The following is a 24351-nucleotide window of genomic DNA, read 5'->3' as shown; positions in this document are numbered from 1 at the left end:
GTTACCACAAATTATGTGACTCTCAGTTTATAAGAAGTCAAACAGCGCTGAGTATCTACATCGATCTGCGGCAGGTACAAGAGCCGACATTACTCCAGCCCCCAAAAATCTACCAAGTAATGCTGAAGCAAAAGAAAAAAGAGCACCAGGTTCCAATAGTGTAAAATCCTGAATAATTCTTTATTATAAGTTAAAAACACTTACAACATGCAAAGGGCAATTGGCATCTCTTAAACTACAATTTTACAAAACTCCAAGTGGTTGCACACATGCGTGGTGATGTCACAACTTCTGGCTCTGCTCTATGCTTTTCATCATCATGTTCAAGGAAGGATCAAGTACTTTATGATTTATTGATATATTAAATAAAGTGTTAACGCAGCTGAGTCTTTTATATTTTATGATCTAATACCACTTTGATCACTTGGTTTCAGCAGCAATTTTCAAGAGAGCATGGGTGTTTAAGATTTTTTTCTTGCACACCTCAATGCTTTTGAGGTTGCTGAGCAGACAGATCTTTCAGACACATATGGTGGGACTGTCTGAAAGAGGGTAAATTCTGGATTACAGTTTTCCAAATGCTGTACACAGTTACAAATATTTCTGTTTACATGGACCCCTAGGCTTCATGTACAATAGCCTACATTTATGGCTGTTGTGGAAAGACACAAAACCGCATTTTATGATGCGACTTGCGTTTTCCCGCGGCCATGGTAAATGTAGGCTAGTGTACATGAAGCCTAAGGGGCCTTGCGAAAGGATATATTTGGCCGGGGGTCAAAATGTCCCTATCCTGAAAGTGATATTTCCATGTTCATGAGAGGGAGTTTGAAGCTCACCTAAACGCAGTAGCTCTCAAACTCTGCTAAAAGCCTATGTGTACATTCACACATAGGCTTTTATGTAGTTGAGTTTAAGAGCTTTCCAAAAAAATGACAAAAGCTCCTAAACACATGTTTAGGATCTACCAGTGTGGGCTAGTGTACATGAAGCCTTACAAAGCCCTCCTACATTGGCAGCCTGCAAAATGCACCAACACTCATTTTAGGTTAGTATTGCACATCCTCATGGCATTAAAACAAGTCATAGTGCATTCCTGGAGGAATCCAACCATCTCATTTGCTGAAGTCAAATTTCTCAAGTGTTGATTTTTGAAAAATGATTGCCCCTCAAACTAAAAAGATGTCTAAGTTTCATAAGACATGAAAGTTGTGGATCAAGATCTATATACCACCTTCTTTTGAGCCAAAGTCTCTCTGGATCAAAAGAAGTTGGAGGGGGAGGAGTTAGTCCCCTGGTTCTTTCTCCCCCCACCTTCCCTCCTCCATCACCCTTTTTTCCATCTCCTTTTCCCACCAATCCCTTCTTCTTCTTTTTTTCCCCTTTCTTGCTGCTTTGTTATACAATTTTTTTTGCTGGGATAAGGGGTGGTCCTGTGCACATTTGGTGGAGCAGTATCCTGTACCATTTCTCTTATTGTCTTGGTTCTATGACATATCCTCCTTTTTTTTTTTTGTTCTGTTGCCTGTAAATCATTGAATTCTTCTGTCCCCAAGACTGCTTGTAGTTCTCAGTGAATTGCAAGGATGCTGGTGAGTACTCTCATACTTGCATAGTAGGTGACATTGAAAAAAAAGACACAAGTCCATCCTATGTGTTTGATTATATGTCAGCTCTCGTAGTTCATTGATACTTCCTACAACTTTTCTTGTTCATTGTTATTATTGAAATAATTACAAAGCTTACATAATAAGAGAAGCACTAGAAACGATTGAAAATATGACTGATAAACATAGGGTGTTATTTACAAAAGGTAAATCCACTTTGCACTGCAAGTGCACTTGAAAGTGCACTTGGATGTGCAGTCGCTCTAATTCTAAGGGGTAGATCTGAAATGAGTGGAAGCTCTGCTGATTTTATCATCCAATCATGTGCAAGCTAAAATGCTGTTTTTTATTTTCCTTGCATATCCCCCAAGTGCAAAGTGGATTTGCCTTTAATAAATAAACCCCATAGTCTGTGTACAAAAGTCATAACTTTAAGTCATATGAGGTAACAAAGCAATGAAATGTGATGATAAACCAATTGGTCATAATTAGAAAATAGAGCGGAGGTTCAAAGCCTCCAAAAATACACATAATATTGGTCCATAAATCTGGAGATATAATGCCAAGTTAGCCAGGAATAAGGGTCATGTAATATACACAGGGGAAACCCCCTAAAATCATACCAAAGAAACAACAAGAAAGATAGCAGGAAAAGAAGAAGAAACAAGAAAAGAACAGGAATATTTTTTCCTGTGTTGCGGAACCTTTAAAAAGAATCAGCTGTGGTAATCCAGCATGCTTCAACACATGATAAAGCACATAACTGCAGAGCAAGGTGGTGAGAATAGGACCTAAAGATGCATTTCTCCTCAGTTCCTGCAGCTACTTAGGTCAATGATGTTTTTTTTAAGCTCTTATTGCTTGTTAAGTATAGATCAACACTATAATATCTATAATCTGGGCACAGGTACACTTTAAGAGAAATTATAACTGAACATGTTTGTATTCTCAGCCCATTCAGACAACCACTTCTGCTAGCCAAACACATACATATGTAGCAGCAGAAGAACAAATCCGTGAAAAATACACGTTTGACAGAACAGTGTCAGAAAATTCTGTATGTCCTGTTTTTTAATTGCTGTACTTTTTTCATTTTTCATTACAGTGTATATCTGATATTATTATAATTGTATTTTAGGTAAAATTGTTATATGATAAAGTAGAACATCATCTAATAGTCACTGTGTTACAAGCAATAGACCTTCCACCCAGGCCAGATGGACGCCCGAGAAATCCCTATGTAAAAATGTATTTCCTTCCGGACAGAAGGTAAGAATTTAACATAATGCTGTTTTTCTTTTAAATGCACGAGAAAGAGACATGACATCATGAATGTTAGCTTCTATGTTTCTCTTAGGAACGGTTTCCTTTAATAAATAAAGCCTTTCTACTTTATGGTGTAAACAAATGTTTGACTGCAATCATAACAGCTGCCACTAGATGACAGTATATAACTTTGTTCTAACTTCTCTTTTTAACAGCGATAAAAGTAAAAGGAGGACCAAAACAGTGAAGAGATGCTCAGAACCAAAATGGAACCAAACATTTGTTTACTCCCATGTGCATCGTAAAAATTTTAGAGAAAGAATGTTAGAAATTACCGTGTGGGATCAGCCTAGAGTACAAGAAGAAGAAAGCGAATTTCTTGGCGAGGTATTTGTGAGAATTATTGAATTGCTTGATGACACTTTCAGACAGAGTAACATGGTAATAATAAAACAAGTAGAATGTTATGCTAACCATTAGACAAAATAAGGTACATCATTTTTTTATCTTTATTTTTTTTTACACAAAGACAAAGAAATTAAGGGAAAAAAATATCCCTTATACCGTATGTATGTGTATATGTGTATATACAGTGCCTTGAAAAAGTATTCATACCCCTTGAAAATTTCCACATTTTGTCATGTTACAACCAAAACGTAAATGTATTATATTGGGATTTTATGTGATAGACCAACACAAAGTGGCACATAATTGTGAAGTGAAAGGAAAATGATAAATGGTTTTCAAAATGTTTTAAAAATAAATATGTGAAAAGTGTGGCGTGCATTTGTATTCAGCCCCCTGAGTCAATACTTTGTAGAACCACCATTCACTCCAATTACAGCTGCAAGTCTTTTGGGGTATGTTTCTACCAGCTTTACACATCTTGAGAGTGAAATCTTTGCCCATTCTTCTTTGCAAAATATCTCAAGCTCTGTCAGATTGGATGGAGACTGTTGGGAAATTTTCAAGTCTTATCACAGATTCTCAATTTTTATTAGGTCTTGACTTTGACTGGGCCTTTCTAACACATGAATATGCTTTGATCTAAGCCATTCCATGTGTAGCTCTGGCTGTATGTTTAGGGTCCTTGTCCTGCTGGAAGGTGAACCTCCGCCCCAGTCTCAAGTGTTTTACAGACTCTAACAGGCTTTCTTCTAAGATTGCCCTGTATTTGGCTCTATTCATTTTCCTATCAACTCTGACCAGTTTCCCTGTCCCTGCTGAAGAAAAGCATTCCCACCGCATGATGCTGCCACCACCATGTTTGTTGTGGTGTGTTCAGGGTGATGTGCAGTGTTAGTTTTCTGCCACTCATAGCATTTTGTCTTTAGGCCAGAGCACTTTGTTCCGCATGTTTGCTGTGTCCCCTATATGGCTTCTCCCAAACTGAAAACAGGACTTCTTATGGCTTTCTTCTTGCCCCTCTTCCATGAAGGCCAGATTTGAGAAGTGCATGGCTAATAGTTGTCCTTTGGACAGATTCTCCCACCTGAGCCGTGGACCTCTGCAGCTCCTCCAGAGTTACCATGGGTTACCATGGGTTTCTTGGCTGCTTCTCTGATTAATGCTCTCCTTGCCCGGCCTATTAGTTTGGGTGGATGGCCATGTCTTGGTAGGTTTGCAGTTGTGCCATAATTTTTCAATTTTTGGATGGTGGATTGAATAGTAGACCTGTGCACACTGAAATATTTTGTTTCGGAATTTCGTTTTCGTCCGAAAAATACATTGATTTCGTTACTCCCGAAATTAGTTTTTAATTATTTTGTTTCATTAAAAAATGCATTCGTCCAAAAATCCGAAATAATTAAGGTTGAATCTGTCATTGAAGGCTTATGGTATCTGTCGAATGTCCTAGGAAGATTTGATGGAGCAGCCAAACTGTACGATGCCGCAATTGTACATTTCCGGTTGAATGTTCCGCTTACAAGCTATAGTAGAATTCTAATGTTGACATTTATTAATTATTATTACTAGTCAACCAACATTAGAATTCTTCTATAGCCTATGGGCGGAGCATTTGACCAAAATGAGTCCACTCTCGGCGACTGCTTCGTCAAATCTTCATGTCACATCTTTTCTCTTTATGTCGAATTATCTTGGACTAGTTAGGTTAGGCACATTCAACCTTTTTTGCTATTGTCTCTATAATATTGAATCTTTTCTCTCTATGTCGAATCTTTTCTCTCTATGTCGAATCTTTTCTTTCTATGTAGAATAATCTTGGACTAATAGAGCTAAGGTTAGGCACATTCGACCACAGGTTCGATGGACATAGATTGCTATTATTAGCGCCATGTCGAATCTCCTATCTATATCGAACTGTTGTCACAAACGAAAACGAAAATAAAGCATTTGTTTATGTTGGATCTTTCGGTTTTCGGATTCTGCACGTTTGTTATCATTTGTTAAAAAGATAAAGAAAATACCCGAAATTTGGGAGAAAATGCATTTGGACGAAAACAAATGCATATGTCTATTGAACAGTACTTTAAGAGATGTTCAAAGATTAGGATTTTTTTTATAACCTAACCCTGCTTTAAATTTCTCCACAACTTTATCCATGTCCTAGGAAGATTCGATGGAGCAGCCAAACTGTACGATGCCGCGATTGTACATTTCCGGTTGAATGTTCCGCCTACAAGCTATAGTAGAATTCTAATGTTGACACTAGTAATAATTATATTTATTAATTATTATTACTAGTCAACCAACATTAGAATTCTTTTATAGCCTATGGGCGGAGCATTTGACCAAAATGAGTCCACTCTCGGCGACTGCTTCGTCAAATCTCCATGTCACATCTTTTCTCTTTATGTCGAATTATCTTGGACTAGTTAGGTTAGGCACATTCAACCTTTTTTGCTATTGTCTCTATAATATTGAATCTTTTCTCTCTATGTCGAATCTTTTCTCTCTATGTCGAATCTTTTCTTTCTATGTAGAATAATCTTGGACTAATAGAGCTAAGGTTAGGCACATTCGACCACAGGTTCGATGGACATAGATTGCTATTGTTAGCGCCATGTCGAATCTCCTATCTATATCGAACTGTCGTCACAACGAAAACGAAAATAAAGCATTTGTTTATGTCGGATCTTTCGGTTTTCGGATTCTGCACGTTCGTTATCATTTGTTAAAAAGATAACGAAAATACCCGAAATTTGGGAGAAAATGCATTTGGACGAAAACTAATGCATATGTCTATTGAACAGTACTTTAACCACTTTCAGACCGGACCATTTTGCTGGTAAATGACCAGAGGTCTTTTTACACTTTGGCACTGCGCTGCTTTAACTGGTAATTGCGCGGTCATGCAATGTTGTACCCAAACAAAATTTGCGTCCTTTTCTTCCCACAAATAGAGCTTTCTTTTGATGGTATTTGATTGCCTCTGCGATTTTTATTTTTTGCGATATAAACGTAAAAAGACCGCAAATTTTGAAAAAAAATGATATTTTCTACTTTTTGTTATTAGAAAAATCCAATAAACTCAATTTTAGTCATACATTTAGGACAAAATGTATTCAGCCACATGTCTTTGGTAAAAAAAAAGTCAATAATTGTATATTTATTGGTTTGCGCAAAAGTTGTCACATCTACAAACTAAGGTACGTTTTCTGGAATTTACGCAGCTTTTAGTTTACGACTGCCTATCTCATTTCTTGAGGTGCTAAAATGACAGGGCAGTACAAAACCCCCCCAAATGACCCCATTTTGGAAAGTAGACCCCCTAAGGAAATTGATAAGAGGCATGTTGAGCCCATTGAATATTTTATTTTTTTGCCTCAAGCGATTGAATAATGACAAAAAAAAAATTTTTTTTTTTTTTTTACACAAAGTTGTCACTAAATGATCTATTGCTCACACATGCTATGGGCGTATGTGAAATGACACCCCAAAATAAATTCTGCTGCTTCTCCTGAGTACGGGGATACCACATATGTGGGACTTTTTGGGAGCCTAGCCGCGTACAGGGCCCCGAAAACCAAGCACCGCCTTCAGGCTTTCTAAGGGCGTCAATTTTTGATTTCACGCCTCACTACCTATTACAGTTTTGAAGGCCATAAAATGCCAAGATGGCACAAAACCCCCACAAATGACCCCATTTTAGAAAGTAGACACCCCAAGCTATTTGCTGAGAGGCATGTTGAGTCCATGGAATATTTTATATTTTGCCACAAGTTGCGGGAAAATTACAAACTTTTTTTTTTTTTTTTTTTTTTTCACAAAGTTGTCACTAAATGATATATTGCTCATGCATGCCATGGGCATATGTGAAATGACACCCCAAAATAAATTCTGCTGCTTCTCCTGAGTACGGGGATACCACATATGTGGGACTTTTTGGGAGCCTAGCCGCGTACGGGGCCCCGAAAACCAAGCACCGCCTTCAGGCTTTCTAAGGGCGTAATTTTTTGAGTTCACTTCTCACTACCTATTACAGTTTTGAAGGCCATAAAATGCCAAGATGGCACAAAACCCCCACAAATGACCCCATTTTAGAAAGTAGACACCCCAAGCTATTTGCTGAGAGGCATGTTGAGTCCATGGAATATTTTATATTTTGCCACAAGTTGCGGGAAAATTACAAACTTTTTTTTTTTTCACAAAGTTGTCACTAAATGATATATTGCTCACGCATGCCATGGGCATATGTGAAATGACACCCCAAAATAAATTCTGCTGCTTCTCCTGAGTACGGGGATACCACATATGTGGGACTTTTTGGGAGCCTAGCCGCGTACGGGGCCCCAAAAACCAAGCACCGCCTTCAGGCTTTCTAAGGGCGTTACAGTTTTGAAGGCCATAAAATGCCAAGATGGCACAAACCCCCCCCCCCCAAATGACCCCATTTTAGAAAGTAGACACCCCTAAATTTAGGGGTACACTAGTGAGACTAGGTAATAAATGGCGGGTGCCCTGAAACTATAAAAAAATAACTAACCAACCAGCGTCACCTGTAACAGTTATATGGTGATCACTGGTGAAAGGGTTAACTAGGGGGCAATCAGGGGGCTTTATGCGGTAGTATATGGGGGTCCCTGGCGCTATAAAAAGCTGCGGCGAACCTAAATACCTACCTGCCTAACTAGCGTCACCTGTGACACTAATACAGCGATCAGAAAAACGATCGCTTATTAGGCTGGGTTCACACTGGAGCGATGCGGGAACGCCACGAATGCGCGGCGGGTTCCCGCATCGCATGCCTCCCGGCGGCAGTTCACACTGCCCTATGCGAACTGCTGGGAGTGTCAGTGAAATGTTAATGACACCCCCAGATCAGTTCGCATATCGCAGTGCGATCTGCAAACTTGGATCGCATGGTGTGAACACCCATGCGATCCGATTCTGCTGCGGACCAAAAAAAGGGTCCCGTGCGAGTTTGCGGCGGGTGCGACACGAATTCAGCCATACTATCTGTATAGCTGAACTCGAATCGCACAGAGATCGGATGTGATTTGCACTGCAGTGCGGTGCGAATCACATCCGTTCTCATAAACCGCTGCAATGTGAACCCAGCCTTAGTGACACTGGCGACGGGGGGTGATCACGGGGTTAAACCTTTATTGGGGGGGTTAGGGGGGTACCTTAGAACTAAAGGGGGCTAACCCTAACTGCCCTAACAGTTATTAGTCACAAATGACACCTGCCGGGTGATCAGGGGGTTAAACCTTTATTAGGTAATAAATGGCGGGTGCCCTGAAACTATAAAAAAATAACTAACCAACCAGCGTCACCTGTAACAGTTATATGGTGATCACTGGTGAAAGGGTTAACTAGGGGGCAATCAGGGGGCTTTATGCGGTAGTATATGGGGGTCCCTAGCGCTATAAAAAGCTGCGGCGAACCTAAATACCTACCTGCCTAACTAGCGTCACCTGTGACACTAATACGGCGATCAGAAAAATGATCGCTTATTAGGCTGGGTTCACACTGGAGCGATGCGGAAACGCCGCGAATCCGCGGCGGGTTCCCGCATCGCATGCCTCCCGGCGGCAGTTCACACTGCCCTATGCGAACTGCTGGGAGTGTCAGTGAAATGTTACTGACACCCCCAGATCAGTTCGCATATCGCAGTGCGATCTGCAAACTCGGATCGCATGGTGTGAACACCCATGCGATCCGATTCTGCTGCGGGCCAAAAAAAGGGTCCCGTGCGAATTTGCGGCGGGTGCGGCGGGTGCGGCGGGTGCGGCGAATGGCTGAACTCGAATCGCACAGAGATCGGATGTGATTTGCACTGCAGTGCGGTGCGAATCACATTCGTTCTCATAAACCGCTGCAATGTGAACCCAGCCTTAGTGACACTGGCGACGGGGGGTGATCACGGGGTTAAACCTTTATTGGGGGGGTTAGGGGGGTACATTAGAACTAAAGGGGGCTAACCCTAACTGCCCTAACAGTTATTACAGTCACAAATGACACCAATGCAAAAAAAAAAAAAAAAAAATGACATTGGTGTCACTGTGACTGGGGGGCAGGGGTAATTGGGGGGGTGATCGGGGGGTAAAGGGGGGGTGTGAGTGTGCCTGGCATGTTCTACTGTGTGTGGGATGTGTTGGTGCAACTCACTGATCCGCTCTCCTCCGTGTCGGAACGAAAAATACCGACACGGAGGAGAGAATACATCACTTCCTCTCCTGTGTTTACATTACAGGAGAGGAAGTGATGTCACCGGGGATTTCCATTCGTCGGGAGCGATCGCGAGGGGGTGGCCATGAATGAATGGCCGTCCCCTCGTCCGGGATCGCTCCCGAACGAAAACCGACCGCCGCAGGCACCGGGCGGGGGCCCGATCGGGCCCCCGACCCGCGGGAGGCAAAGGACGTACATATATGTGCTTATGCCTGCCCGTGCCATTCTGATGACGTACATCGGCGTGAGGCGGTCGGCAAGTGGTTAAGAGATGTTCAAAGATTAGGATTTTTTTTTTATAACCTAACCCTGCTTTAAATTTCTCCACAACTTTATCCCTGACCTGTCTGGTGTGTTCATTGGCCTTCATTATCTGTTCACTAAGGTTCTCTAACAAACCTGTGAGGGCTTCACAGAACAGCTGTATTTATACTGAGATTAAATTACACACAAATTTTAGTTTGGGGTATCGGAGTAAAGGGGTCTGAATACAAATGCACACCACACTTTTCACATATTTATCTGTAAAAAATGTTTTAAACCATTTATCATTATCCTTCCACTTCACAATTATGTGCCATTTTGTGTTGTTCAATCACATAAAATTCCAATAAAATATATTTGTTTCTGGTTGTAACATGCCAAAATGTGGAAAATCTCAAGGGGTATGAATACTTTTTCAAGGCACTGTAACTTTTATCATTTAGATAGATGTTAAATTGTTAGTTTTTTTGATGCTGATGTGTTGCATCATGACATTACCTATAAGAAAGTAATACATTGACTGGTCATGTGATGACACACAGCTAATGACTAGTACAATGTAAAGGTGTTAAAAGTATGAGACATGCTTCTACTACTAAGCCCGCCATTCAGCCACTCCTTTCTATCAGCCAGCTTGTCTTTTGGCAGAAAACTGGCCATACTCTGGTGCCAATACCCCCTCTTCTCCCATTGGCCAGTGGTGACGCTCAAGGATGTCTATTTGTTAGACAATAGCTTGATGCTGCCTATTCCACCTCCTCTTCTCTGAGTGCCTGCAGTGCTTTGGCTGCTCTATTTGAACATCACAATTCCTGGGCTTTGGGTTTTTAATAGACTTAACTATACTGGCACTAATCTTTTACTTTGACTCTTAGTTCTGACCCTTGCTAGCTTGTCTTGGGTTGCCCTACTGTCTGCTGCCTGTCATGACCTCTGCCTGACTCTGGATTACACTATTGTCTGCAGCCATTCCTGACCTCTGCCAGCCTCTGGACTTCCTTACTGGTAATACTCCTCTTTGAACATCTGTCCATGATAGGCAGCAGCATGGAATTGCCAGTTCCTACTCATTTGCCTTAGTACCTTGGGCACTTAATTAATGTATTCTACACTGGGACTGCTCAGACCTGCAGATATGTCCTATGACATTCTGCATGCTGCCTTTTTCTAACACACACAGTTCCTCCCAGAAAAAAAAATGCTCCAGGTGGGGGAAAAGGTGTGGCCAGTGTTTAACCTTTTTGCATACCACTAGAGCAGGGGTGCCCAACCTTTTGAAGAGCGAGGGCCACTTAAGCGGCATGGTAACTGGTTGTGGGCCACAATGAGTGGAGCGTGTGGATGACAGGTCCATGTCCACTCTGCATATGCATATGCAGAGCGGACACGGACACAGCCCACTCTGCTCTATGGGCCTTCCAATCTGCCCAGATGGAAAGGGATGGATCCCCTTCCCTTTTTGTTAGCAGATCAGATTGGAGGTAGGTGGGTCTAAACGGTCACAAGTCCATTTATATCTGTTGCTCCTTAGAGGTGAATGGAGGGTCCGATTGGGTGGGACAGATTGTGTCAAAGGGGCCTAAGGCTGCTTTCACACTGATGCACTGTGGTTTACCCACATCGAGGGTGGAGCGCAGTGTGCTTGTGGCTTTCCTGTGGGTTAACTGAGCTTTACCATAGACTTCTATTATATCCTGCAGGTGTGGCTCACTTTATGAAAGAGCAACAATCCTGCAGGCAATAACAGATGTCTATGGCTCAGTGCAGGTAACCCTGCGCTGCACCTGCAGATCAGCTTGAAAGCAGCCCAGTAATTACTGCAGAACAGATACGCCCATATATACACTGGGGGTTATTTACTAAAGGAAAATCCACTTTGCACTGCAAGTGCACTTGAAAGTGCACTGAAAGTGCACTTGGAAGTAAAGCGAGGGGAACATGCAAGGAAAATAAAAAACAGCATTTTAGCTTGCACGTGATTGGATGATAAAATCAGAGCTTCCCCTCATTTCAGATCTACCCCTTAGATTTAGAGCAACTGCACTTCCAAGTGCACTTTTAAGTGCACTTGCAGTGCAAAGTGGATTTACCTTTCGTAAATAACCCCAACTGTGATTTTAGTAATAAACTTACTATTAATAACAGTCTTCCATTCAGGTATCACGGGCTGTTGCTTTCCCAGGCAGAGTGCATTTGGTATCACTACCCCTGTGACAGGAGGTGGTGCTATACAGGAAGTATGGGCTTATGCAGCTCATAAGCCCATACTCTGCAGCTGCCACTTTCTTCCTCTACCACCAGCTTTGTTCACAACACTGATATGCTCTGGGATGGTGGGCCGGCAACCCACAATCTGGGCTTGCCAACCTGCCATCCCAGAGCAGGAGGTCGCGGGCCACATCAGAGGGCTCCGTGGGACACATGTGACCCCCGGGCCACTGGTTGGACACCCCTGCACTAGAGAGACCTATCACTGCCTGCAGTTCATCTTATGAACTGCAGGCAGTATCATAAGTGTCATCTTATGACACACTCCTAGACTTTGTTGACAGCTTTTCACAAAAGAGTTGAAAAGGATGGGCCAGCCCAATATTGAACCTTACGGACTAAGACTGGAATGCCACTAAAGTTCATGTGCGTATAAAGGCAGGTGTCCCAATACTTTTGGTAATATAGTGTATATATACAGTATCTCACTAAAGTGGGTACACCCTTCACATTTCTGTAAATATTTTATTGTATCTTTTCATGAGACAACACTGAAGAAATGACACAGAGTAAATTTGCTGCCCCCTCAAAATAACTCAACACATAGCCATGTCTAAACCGCTGGCAACAAAAGTGAGTACACCCCTAATTGAAAATGTCCAAATTGGGCTCAAAGTGTCAATATTTTGTGTGGCCTCCATTATTTTCCAGCATTGCCTTAACCCTCTTGGGCATGGAGTTCACCAGAGCTTCACAGGTTGCCACTGGAATCCTGTTGGCTGGTGGATGTTAAGAGACCTTGCGCTCCTCTACCTACCATTTGAGGATGCCCCACAGATGCTTAATAGGGTTTGTGTCTGGAGACATGCTCGGCCAGTCCATCACCTTTACCCTTCTTTAGCAAGGCAGTAGTCGACTTGGAGGTGTGTTTGGGGTCATTATCATGTTGGAATACTTCCCTGTGGTCCAGTCTCCAAAGAGAGGGGATCATGCGCTGCTTCAGTATATCACAGTATGTGTTGGCATTCATGGTTCCCTCAATGAACTGTAGCCCCCAGTGCATGCAGCCCCAGACCATGACACTCCCACCACCATGCTTGGCTATAGGCAAGACACACTTGTCTCTGTACTGCTCACCTGGTTAATGCCACACACGCTTGACACCATCTGAACCAAATAAGTTTGTCTTGGTCTCATCAGACCACAGGACATGGTTCCAGTAATCCATGTCCTTAGTCTGCTTGTCTTCAGCAAACTGTTTGCGGGCTTTCTTGTGCATCATCGTTAAAAGAGGCTTCCTTCTTGGATGACAACCATGCAGACCAGTTTGATGCAGTGTGCGGCATATGGTCTGGGCACTGACAGGCAGACTTCAACTTCCCTTCAACCTCTGAAACAATGCTGGCAGCACTCATATGTCTATTTCCCAAAGACAACCTCTGGATATGACACGGAGCATGTGCACTCAACTTCTTTGGTCGACCATAGGAGGCCTGTTCTGGGTGGAACCTGTCCCGTTAAACCACTGTATGGTCTTGGACACCTGGCTGCATCTCAGTTTCAGGGTTTCGGCAATCTTCTTATAGCCTAGGCCATCTTTATGTAGAGCAACAATTCTTTTTTTTAAGATCCTCAGAGAGTTCTTTACCATGAGGTGCCATGTTGAACTTCCAGTGACCAGTATAAGAGTGAGAGCTATAACACTAAATTTAACACACCTGCTCCCTATTCACACCTGCGACCTTGTAACACTAACAAGTCACATGACACCGGGGAGGGAAAATGGCTAAATGGCTAATTGGGCAGAATTTGGACATTTTTACTTAGGGGTGTACTCACTTTTGTTGTCAGCAGTTTAGACATTAATGGCTGTGTGTCGAGTTATTTTGCGGGGACAGAAAATTGACACTTATACAAGCTATACACTCGCTACTTTCCATATATATATATATATATATATATATATATATATATATATATATATATATATATATATTTTTTTTTTTCTTTTTTTTCTCCCACAAAAGTATTGAAACCTCCATGTTTAACTGAGAAAGATTGCTGAGAACACCAGTGCTTACACTTCTACTCAAACAATGCAGCTTACCAGAGTGTAAGAACTCACACATGAATGTCATATAGAGCTTGTGTTGTTTTGTACTCAGCAAAGGAACTCATTGGTACTCCTACACAGCCATCCAGCTTATTCCAGTCTGCTTTCCACCAGCTTCCAAAGCAGCACTCCTCTGGTGGTTTATCGCCCCCAGGGGAGAACAAGAAAATAGCACTCCCATTATATTAACCTCCCTGGCGGTATGATTCAGTCTGGATTTAGGTGCTGAAAGCAGTACAGTTATTTTGCATGGAAATTTGGCATCTTATATTGTAGTCCTGTAATTCTTAGGAATAACTCTCGTAAATCTGTTCAAACCAGAGTCTAGCAGACATCCCCGGTATGATAAAGTTTATAATATAATAAAGAATAATAAAAAATATTCAATAACGTAATCAAATCCTAAAACACTGAAAAAGGGACAATTTTTGGTTGCTATGCTATGGACGATCTCCAAATTCCAGGCAGAAAAAACAGTATTTATAATATAAAAGTGCATGCAGGGCACTGCACAGACCACTAGGGACAAAGGGGGTGTGTCATTTTGTAATACAGTACTGTAATCTGTAAGATTACAGTGCTGTGTGTGTTTTGTGTACTTTTACTTTTTTGAATTTGCCGCCGTTCTCCGCTCCCGTGCGCCGTAACGTTGCAGGGAACGGAGCTCGGCGGCATTCAGCACTATGAATCGAACGGAGGACAGCTCAATCACACAGTGCGGAGGACATCGCTGGATCCAGGGGACAAGGTAAGTAACTCTCACTGTGTCCTCCCTGTATCCAGCGAAGTGATCCCGAGTCTGGCTCGGGGTTACTGCTCCTATCAGTAAAATCCTAACCCGAGCCAGACTCGGGATTACCGCTAGGGGGGTTAAACCAACATCTGACATTACCCTGACTCCGCCCAACTCATTTCAGCCAATTAGCTGTCTTCAAAAAAAAAAAGCGCAACATATTTGCATAATCCCCTCCCCAAAGATATTGTAGGCTTATAAATGAACAAAAATGTAAAATGTCATTGAGAGCCAGAATAGAGAGTTGATCACATATGAAGTGTCAGATGCTGACTCGTAGGGCTTATCTTTATTATTGTATCATGCCGGGGAATGTTAATCTACAGACTGCACATGGGAAGGGATTAAAAAGGCTTACAATTCCAGCAAGAATACGTGTTGCACAGTCCCATCACTCATGACTCCAGTCTTCGCTCTCTTTCTGATTCACACCTGCCAGTAGATTCAAGAGCAAGTGACACTTCAGGTATGTCAGATGCCTGTGTTTCCCTGCTGTGTGCTATAGTGCCACCAGTTGGCTCTTACGTCTTTAGTGTGTCCTGTCAGCCTGGCACAGTGACTGCCAATTGAAACCACAGCAAAAATGTATCTTTGCAAATAAGTGAAAACTATCGGTACTGGCGCTGAGGATGGTATTATTTAATTGTTTTGCACTGTGTGTAGCTGTAATTTCCACCATAGCATTCATCTTCTGCTCTTGTATCTCTGTTTAGTTTGTTCATTTGTTTCTGTCCTTTTCTTCCATTGTGTTCCCTGGTTTACTTTCCCTGTGCCTGAAGACATCTGCACCTCCCCATCATTGGTGGCTGGTGCCCAAATCTTTTTTTTGGGGAGGCGACACAAACTAAGACCCCCCCCCCCCCCCTGCAGCGGCGATCATAACCCCACCCAAACAAACCCCCTAGGACAGTGATGGTGAACCTTGGCACCCCAGATGTTTTTCCCATGATGATCATGCACTCTGCAGTGTAGTTGAGCATCATGGGAAATGTAGTTGGGGTGCCAAGGTTCGCCATCACTGCCCTAGGAGAGGGGGGGCGACGATCAGCCATCACCCCCTTTTCTGTGCCCCGAGCCCACTCTTTTTTGAAGCCTATTCGAGCCCCTGGCTCTAGTCACATGCTTCAAAAAAAAAAATTCAATTGGAATTCATGCGTCCAGTGCCCCCCCATGTAGATTAGGGGGCGGACACATGTATGGGGGGCAGCACCCCTGCACCACTAATGGACAGGCTAACCCTGCTCCCCACAATAGAGATTGCACGGCTAGAAATCCATGTTTTTAGAGTCTTTAATTCTACCTATAATCAGCACAGGAAGCCTACTTAGTCCAGCTTCATAGTATTATATAAAACATAGAATAAAAGTGAGCAGACCTTTTGAATTTAGCATGGTGTTAACGTTACAGAATAGTGTTGTTTATTTTACTTTATGTGCAAGACTTGTCTCACAATGTACCTTTCCTCTCAGATTCTCATAGAGCTAGAGACTGCACTATTAGACGATGAACCTCACTGGTATAAACTGCAAACACATGATGAGTCTTCACTACCTCTGCCTCAGCCATCACCTTTTATGCCAAGGAGACATGTACATGGGGAGAATTCTAGCAAAAAATTACAAAGTAAGTGTGCAACAGTGGGAAATGGCTATTTCATTCCAGGTAAAAAAATGTCTGCTAATTGCTATGTGCATCATTCCTCTTCTTGAAATGACCACCTATACTGGTTTGCTGTTGTACAGGATCTCAGCGAATCAATGATAGTGACTTCTCAGATTTTGATGTTGATGATGGTATTGGAGTTGTGCCTCCAGGTGCGTTGGTAAAAGGCATGGTCCTATCTTCTTTGCTTTATTGCTTTTGTTTCACTAATTAAAAATTTTGTAGGATGTTCATTTTGGAGATTCAGTGTATTGTGGAGACTAGTAATAAAATACTGAATGTGATTAAGATTCCTATTTTGCAGTTACATGGATTAAATGATTACCAACACTGTGTACTCAAATCTGCTTTGATTTATCATTAAAATGATAAAATATGGGGTTATTAAAGATTTTGCTTCACAATGCTCTGAGCTAATAAATGCAACATTGATTTTAGAGCGTGAACACCATGACATCAATTAATGTTCTGAAACGCATAGATTTGTCTTATTTGTTTATTTGTTCTGCTTGTGGAATTAACTAGTCTGTAGTTCCCATGGAACGTTGCTGCTGCACGGTAGTGTTAACAGTGCATGATGCATGGCTGGCAATTTATAGTTTGCAAAAATTCAGATACAAAATAGAAATTCTGATATGCCACCACTGATGCCTATAGCAATTGCTTTCAAAGTCTTATTGCTTCTGTAGGTGTAGGATATACTTTTTGCCGTGACGGTATGGCTTTTGGGATTTTTAGTTGTCTGCATACTGTACATTAAAACTATTACCAACCATTGGCAGAACATCCATTACATTTTACTAACTCATGTATGACTGTTTCTGTGTTTACATTTTTTCTCACTCACACATTCATTCACTCTTACTCTCTCACTCACTGACTTTTATCCCGTCCATCTACGTTCATGTTTTAAATAATTTTTAGCAGGATGGAAGGTCCAGGGAAGTAAAGCTGACTCTTCAGCTTCACTGTATGTAAAGTCTTTGAACTGGAGAAATGTAGCAGGTGAAGTTGTATCTCCCAACCCTTCATTTTATTTCAAGTTTATCTAAAACAAAATATTTTTTTACAATTTTTTATAGAGAAAGGAAGGCTGGGGCCTCTGTCAAGTTTTTATTATTTTCTGTGTCTTTATAGCAAAGCACTAAAACCAAAAGAAAGATCCCAGATTTTAGATTGAGTACACTTCTGGTGGGGAATGGTGGGGTATGCTGAGAGGCTTAGCCAGCTGCCAGTCAGGCGTCTGGGATCCCTGCAGAGGCTGGACTGGCTCTGTGATGTCTGCCAACAACGGGCTTTAGCTCGCTGTTGGCTGAATCTGGATCACAGTAGTGCACTCCTGTGACCCACAATAAAAGTATGACCAAATGCGCTTTGGCCATACGGCTCCTTTAAATTACTGTTAATATGAACATTTTTACATGTGCCTTAAAAAAAAGCAGTTGGTAGATGCATTTATGTAGTGGTAAATTTTTTCTCTGTAAAATGCAGTAAGCGTTTTTTTTGGTTTGGTTTATGGTTGGGATGCACAAATATGGTACAAATTACAAGTTTTCAGTCTATAATGCTGTTTCAAACATTGGCACTACACACTTAATTTTTCTTCTTTACCTTTATTTGGATAAATAAAATCGTAATATATGCTAATGCTGTGTACACACGATCGGAATTTCATTCAGCATAAAAGACCAATGAGAGCTTTTCGTCGGAAAATGCGACCATGTGTATGCTCCATCTGAATTTTGCTGGGCGAATTTCTGCCAGCAAAAGATTGAGAGCAGGTTTCCTAATTTTTCAGATGGAAATTCCTATCCTGTGTATGCAATTCCGATGCGCAAAAGCTCACGCATGCTCAGATTCAACTATGAGATGGAAGCTATTGGCTACTTGGTATTGAACTTCCTTTTTCTAGTCCTGTCATATGTGCTGTACGTCACTGCGTTCTTGACGGTCGGAATTTGGTGTGACCGTGTGTTTGCAAGACAGCTTGAGCAAAATCCCGTCGGAATTCCGTTGGGAAAACCATCAGAGCTTTTTCCGACCAAAATTACGAACATGTGTACGTGGCATTACAGGTTCATTGTAGACAAAACCAATATGTTCTTTTTTTTCTCAAACTCCAGGAGAATTGCAGAAATTGTCAGTGATTATACTTTCATGTTTTTGCTGTTACCAACTCCGTATATTATACAGTGGGTATAGAAAAAACTTTTTTTTTTGATCCAACTGTATTTACTAGTGCAACTCATAACATCCAAGTGAATACCGTATTTGCCGGCGTATAAGACGACCTTTTACACTTAAAAAAACTGAGCAAAAAGGAGGGGTCGTCTTATACGCCGGGTCCGCTGCTGGGATGCCTTCTGGCTGTCCGGTAATACTGTATGTAGCTTCGGCTACATACAGTATATACCACTGAACCAATCCCAGTGAGCGATGTATTCAAATGAATACAGAGCCTGCTCGGATTGGAGCAGCAATCTCTGCCAATCCGAGCAGGCTACACACAGTAGCCTGCTCCGATTGGCTTTGAGAGTGAGGCGCGGGCTGATGATGTAACAGCCTCCGCCAATCCCAGCAGGCTTTGTATTCATTAATAGAATACATTGCTCGCCGTGATTGGCTCCAGCACCAGAAGGAAGAAGGAAATGGCTCCAGCAAGAACGAAGAAGAAGAGGGATATGAAGCGTCGGAAGCCTCGGAATCGGGGGTCGTCTTAAACGGTAAGTACAGGCAAAACATTTTAACTGTGCAGGTTTTTAGGGGGTCGTCTTATATGCCGGGTCGTCTTATACGCCGGCAAATACGGTATACCACCAACATGTCAGGGACTGGAGCATTTGCCAGGATAGAAGCAAAATGGATGGGGCAAAATACCATCAAATTCTTGAGAAAAATCTGCTGCCCTCTGCCAAAAAGATATCAATGGGAAGACATTTTGACAATGACTCAAAGCACACAGCAAAAATGATCACACAGTGGTTGAAGGAGAAAAAGGCAAATGTCCTTGCATGGCTTCATCAGAGCCCAGACTTTAAACCACATTGAAAATCTATGGAATGACTTGTAGACTACAAACATTCACCATCAAATTTAACTGAACTTAAGCAGGTCTGCAAAGAAGAGTGGGTAAATATTGCAAAGTCTAGATATGCAATGTTAGTAGAGACATATCCCAACAGACTAAAGGCTGTAATTAAAGGAATATGTGGTCCAACAAATACTGACACAGGAGGGTGATCCTTTTTACAACTCATGCTTCTGTTTTTGAATTTATTTATTTTTTGTGTCATGTTGATGTTATATCTTTCACTTGGATGTTATAAGTTGTGCTAGTAAATTCAGCTAGATAAAATAAAAACTGTGTCTGCCTCATTTCAAGCTGAAAAGCAACAAAATCAGATTATTTTAAAGGGGGGGAGGGGGGTTATTTTTTATACCCATTGTATTTGTTTTACAAATATACATTTAATACACAGCACTTTAGGTTAGATATGGAGGTAGAAAAGTCTAGAGGCTTTATTTGTCCGATTAAAACCTATGACACAGATGTCCAATAAGGGAGGCATCACTGCAATGAGCCATTTACTTTGAGAGTATACTGAGTGGGTTGCAGCTAGCAAGCTAACTTTATTGCTCATTAGGTTATATGTAATCTAGCAACATTTTAGGCATCCCTGCCAATTATCAAGTTAAGCTTAACATTAAGACTAACAGCATGGTGTATAGTGCTGCATTGTAGTGACCTGTGGTGCCTACAGAAGCGCTGCAGAAAAATGCAGCATTCACTCTAGCACAGGGCACATAAAAAACATGATGACTGAGGCTATATGCCCTTGTTTTGCCATGAAGTTGTATGCCCTTGTTTAGTATTGGAGTTTCCTTTGGAAGTGGCCAATTCCTGTGGTAAACTCGGCTATTTGCTACCTTAAAAAGAGCCTCACTACTCTCCTGGAGGTTAAGCCTGTGTTCAAAAATCTGGTAGATAAGAGGTTAGAAGCCCTACTTAAGGCTATATTCCCCCTGGCAGGCCCTGACATGCAACCTGTAGTATCTATGGCAGTTTGTCAGATTAGTGCTGTCTGGACTAAGCGTATAAACAGAAATCCCAGCTCCATCATAGTTAGCTAAAACTTTGAATGGCTTGACGGACACACTTTCATCACACATCCAAGTTTCTAAGCCTTCTCTGTACACAAATGCTTAGAAATCTCAGGGTTAATAATAGTCAGCTGAACTCCCCTGCAAGAAACACCTCTTTGGTCCCTCAAGGAAATTACCGGGGATAAAAGTACTCACCTCCCCCCAAAAGAAAAAGGCTTGCACCTCTACCAGTAGGGCTACTACCTCCTGAGGTTAGAAAGAGTTCCAATTTTGCCTCATAGTCTTCCAATGCTAAGTCTAGGACAAGCAAGAATCCATGTCCAACCAAGCCAACCAAGACTGGAGTTTTGTCTTGAAAATGCCAGATCAGTCATTGCCTCCCCTCTTCTTGGGAATTTTCAGGTCTCATCATACATCTAGGATGCTTACCTGCACATTCTCATATTTCTGCCTTGTTAATGCTATTAGCGTTTTACAGTAGGTGATCAGTATTACCAGTTCTTCATATGACCTCTCCACATGTTGCTCCCTGGGTCTGGCTCTTCTCTCAGGGGATCCACATCATAGGGTAACTGGACTATCCCCTTTTACAGGATCAATGCTCCCTGTCCCTATGAGCCAATATCCAGTGGATGGTATTGGTTCTGCAGTAATTCTGTTGAATCCTCAACCTACAAAGTCTTTGGAGTAACTGGGTCTGACAGTGTCCAATCCAAGGTTTCATCAACACACTCCTAGTGGCCTCAAAATGTTGCTTCAAGTAAAGTTCAAGTAGGTTAAAGTAAAGAGATATAGTACATGTGAATAAACAACAATAAACACGTGTGGCAGCACATCAGAATAGACAGAAGAATTCTCTGTAATCATAATGATCTGTATCAGGTTGTGCATATCACAGGCACCATATTTTGCTAGGTTTTGTTCAGGGAGTAGCTCACATCTCTTTACCTGTTTATTCCCCTCTATCTCCTTGTGATCTTAATCTGGTTCTCTTGGCTCTTCAGAATTCTCTTGTATGACTTTACCTGTAAGGTGGCTTCTCTCAAAGTATAGAAGTATAGTAGAGAGTATCTGAGTTGGCAGTTTGTAGTGATGTAGTGGATGCTGTGACATTGAGTCCACGGGATCTGCGGGCACGCTCCCACAGCAGGCTCATGCTCGCTAGCCTGGGATTTTCAAAGGGACGTACGGATACTCCCTTTTGTGCACCCATGCCATTCTGCCAACGTACATTGGCACATGGTGGTCGCAAAGCGGTTAAAGGCCGTCTTTGCTCTTGCAAGCCCAGCACTCCAACCAGCTATTAATGCCATTTCAGTATAACAAACTACAGCTAACTGGACTAGGGCAATGAACAACCAACATGACCCTGTATTCTAGGATCCTGTTGGTGGAGAGCAATTACAGCAATTTCCTTCTGCTTTTTTTGTGTGAATGCATAGAACTTGTCATGAGATACATTTCCAAAATGGTCCTAATTTACATTCACATGTGAAAAATCTTATGACTAAAAGCATGGACAGATGAAGCTGCCTGTAAAAGGCACCTCACGTGCCTTTTTAATGAAAACATCTGTTTGGTAAGCAATTCCTCAAAGAGGTCACAGGTAGGAAGATTTTACTTTTACAGCAGAAGACCCCAAACACTTTCTCCTTAGGAGCCCCTAGCTCCTCTAAATGCAGATCACCTATCCTCTGCAGCCAGGCTTCAACATCAAAATCTAAATTCAGCCCTTCCTTTCTGCACATGACATGGCCCACCAAGGCCATCAAGCCTTCCACAAAGCCCTCTTAACAATGTAGAGGCACCCTCAGTCCTAAGAGTGTGGGAAAAGTCTGTTACAGTTTGCCTCTTTCTGGGCCACAGACCTGTGGGTTATACAAAATAGAGTTCAAAGCTCTACCACCTCACCGCTTTCTTCTTTTAGATCAGCAAAAAAATGCCCAAGGATAGTTAGATTTGCAGAATGCCCTGAACCATCTCTTGTCCCAGGGATTTGTTGTGCCATTGCCACAACAAGACAGGTTCAAAGCATTCTACTCAAACCTCTTTATGGTGCTAAAGCCCAATGGAGTAATTGCATATATGAGTGATTTATACATATGTATATACCATAACTGGCCGATGCCCCTGCAAGCTGAAAATCACTGACTTCTTTGCCCCACTTGAATTTTGGTCTAATGGATTGGATGAAGTGAAGAGGTGGGGTGGTGACATCACACTTTCTGCCTCGTCCAATCAGAGAATGCTTTGCATTAATTCCAAAAATGCAGAGCATTCTATGAATGGCACCCTGCCAAGCTGCCAACCTCCCGTGTTCAGAATGCAGCAGGCCAGCCATTCAGCACAGATGCCGGAAGCAAGTGAAGCTCATTGAAGTAGCATTGTTTACGTCTGTGATTTCCAGCTTCCAGGGGCATTGTCCAGATATGGTTTATACATATTTACATACCTGGAATTCCTCTTTAAAATCCTTCAACAGAAGCCTTCAAATTCTGAACATTGCAGACGCATGGAATATGCAAGGTCAGTAATTGCCTCCCTGCGACAAAGGAAATACTTTGCATACTTGGGCATCTAAGATAAATGTCTGCATGTTCCCATTTACCCACTTTATTAGAGCTTTCTGCTCTTTGCAGTGACAGACAATTACTTCCGGTTTGTCACACTGCCCTTCTGCTTATCCTCTACTCCCAGAACCCAGGGTATCCAAGTAACAGGCTATCTAGAGTACCTTCTTTTTAAGCACTTATCTCTCTTCCAGCTTTTGGAAAATACCCACAGGACATGTCACGTACCTGGTGGTTGGAGCCCGGAGTGCAGGGAGCGGCCTCTCGTAAGCCTCTGGCTCGAGATCCCCTGAGAGTGGGAACAGGGACTCTTGAGGTCAGAGGGCACAAGTGACAAGCAGAGGATGGTAGGTATGGCCCTGGAACTGGCGTCAGACAGAAGCGGGAGCAGGCTGGTAGTTCTGGAACAGCTGGTGAACAGTCAGCGGCTGGCAGCAGGTACAGGTGGTAGTACTGGAGCGGCTGGCAGGCAGGCAGCAAGCAGCAGTGGACACTGATGGCAGACTGGAGCAGCTGGCAGGCAGGCAACAGGCAGCAGCGGTCACAGATGGCAGGCTGGATCAGCTGGCAAACAACAGGGTCAAACACAGGCCGGGTCGTCAACGGGCAGGCAGCAGAAGTACAAGGAGAAGGCAGAAGCGTGGTCTAACGGTCCGAGGGTCAAGGCTGGCAGCAAGCAGGAGTAGTCAGGAACAGGCCGGGTAGATCAGGGCAGGAACAATCAGGTAACAGAGGTAAATCACAGGAACGCTGTAGACTGGACAGCACTGGGAGACTGTAACAGGTTCCTTAAATAGCCCTTTGGGCGCCAAGAACGGTCGCACGGCGTGTTTGTGCGTGCCCGTGCAAAACCGTGCAGCCGTTCGTGACCCCGCGCACCCGCGTGCGCCCGTTCGTGCCCTCGCGCACCAGCGTGCGCTCGTTCGCCACATCGCGCACCCGCGTGCACCCGCTCGTACCTATAAGCACCCGTGTGCGTTCGTTCGCGCCAACGCGCGCCCATGGGTACCTATTGGCTCTGAACGAAGAGATAACGTGGACAGGCCTTCCACGAGTCACTGGATTCCGGGAACGACCATGACAGGACAATTCAGATGCTCCAGGCCTTTTGCTGGGCGATTAATT

General features: G+C 42.7%; 1 protein-coding gene across 2 annotated transcripts in view; it reads left to right on the top strand.

The window, feature by feature from the left end:
- The window catches only part of RIMS1 (regulating synaptic membrane exocytosis 1), a 460575-nt gene that overhangs the window by 128095 nt on the left and 308129 nt on the right, over nt 1-24351 (top strand). For both annotated transcript variants that reach the window (XM_077487395.1, XM_077487390.1), the window contains 4 exons: nt 2746-2876; nt 3089-3260; nt 16360-16513; nt 16633-16704. In XM_077487395.1, coding sequence (XP_077343521.1) covers nt 2746-2876; nt 3089-3260; nt 16360-16513; nt 16633-16704 — 529 coding nt within the window. The remainder of the gene's footprint in view (nt 1-2745; nt 2877-3088; nt 3261-16359; nt 16514-16632; nt 16705-24351) is intronic.

The sequence above is a fragment of the Lithobates pipiens genome, unplaced genomic scaffold (assembly GCF_037356315.1).
Source record: "Lithobates pipiens isolate NorthernLeopardFrog02 unplaced genomic scaffold, aLitPip1_a1.2 Scaffold_18, whole genome shotgun sequence".
In the NCBI taxonomy this organism is placed as follows: domain Eukaryota; kingdom Metazoa; phylum Chordata; class Amphibia; order Anura; family Ranidae; genus Lithobates; species Lithobates pipiens.
The sequence above is the reverse complement of the archived record's forward strand: the minus strand, read 5'-3'. Positions and strand labels throughout refer to the sequence as shown.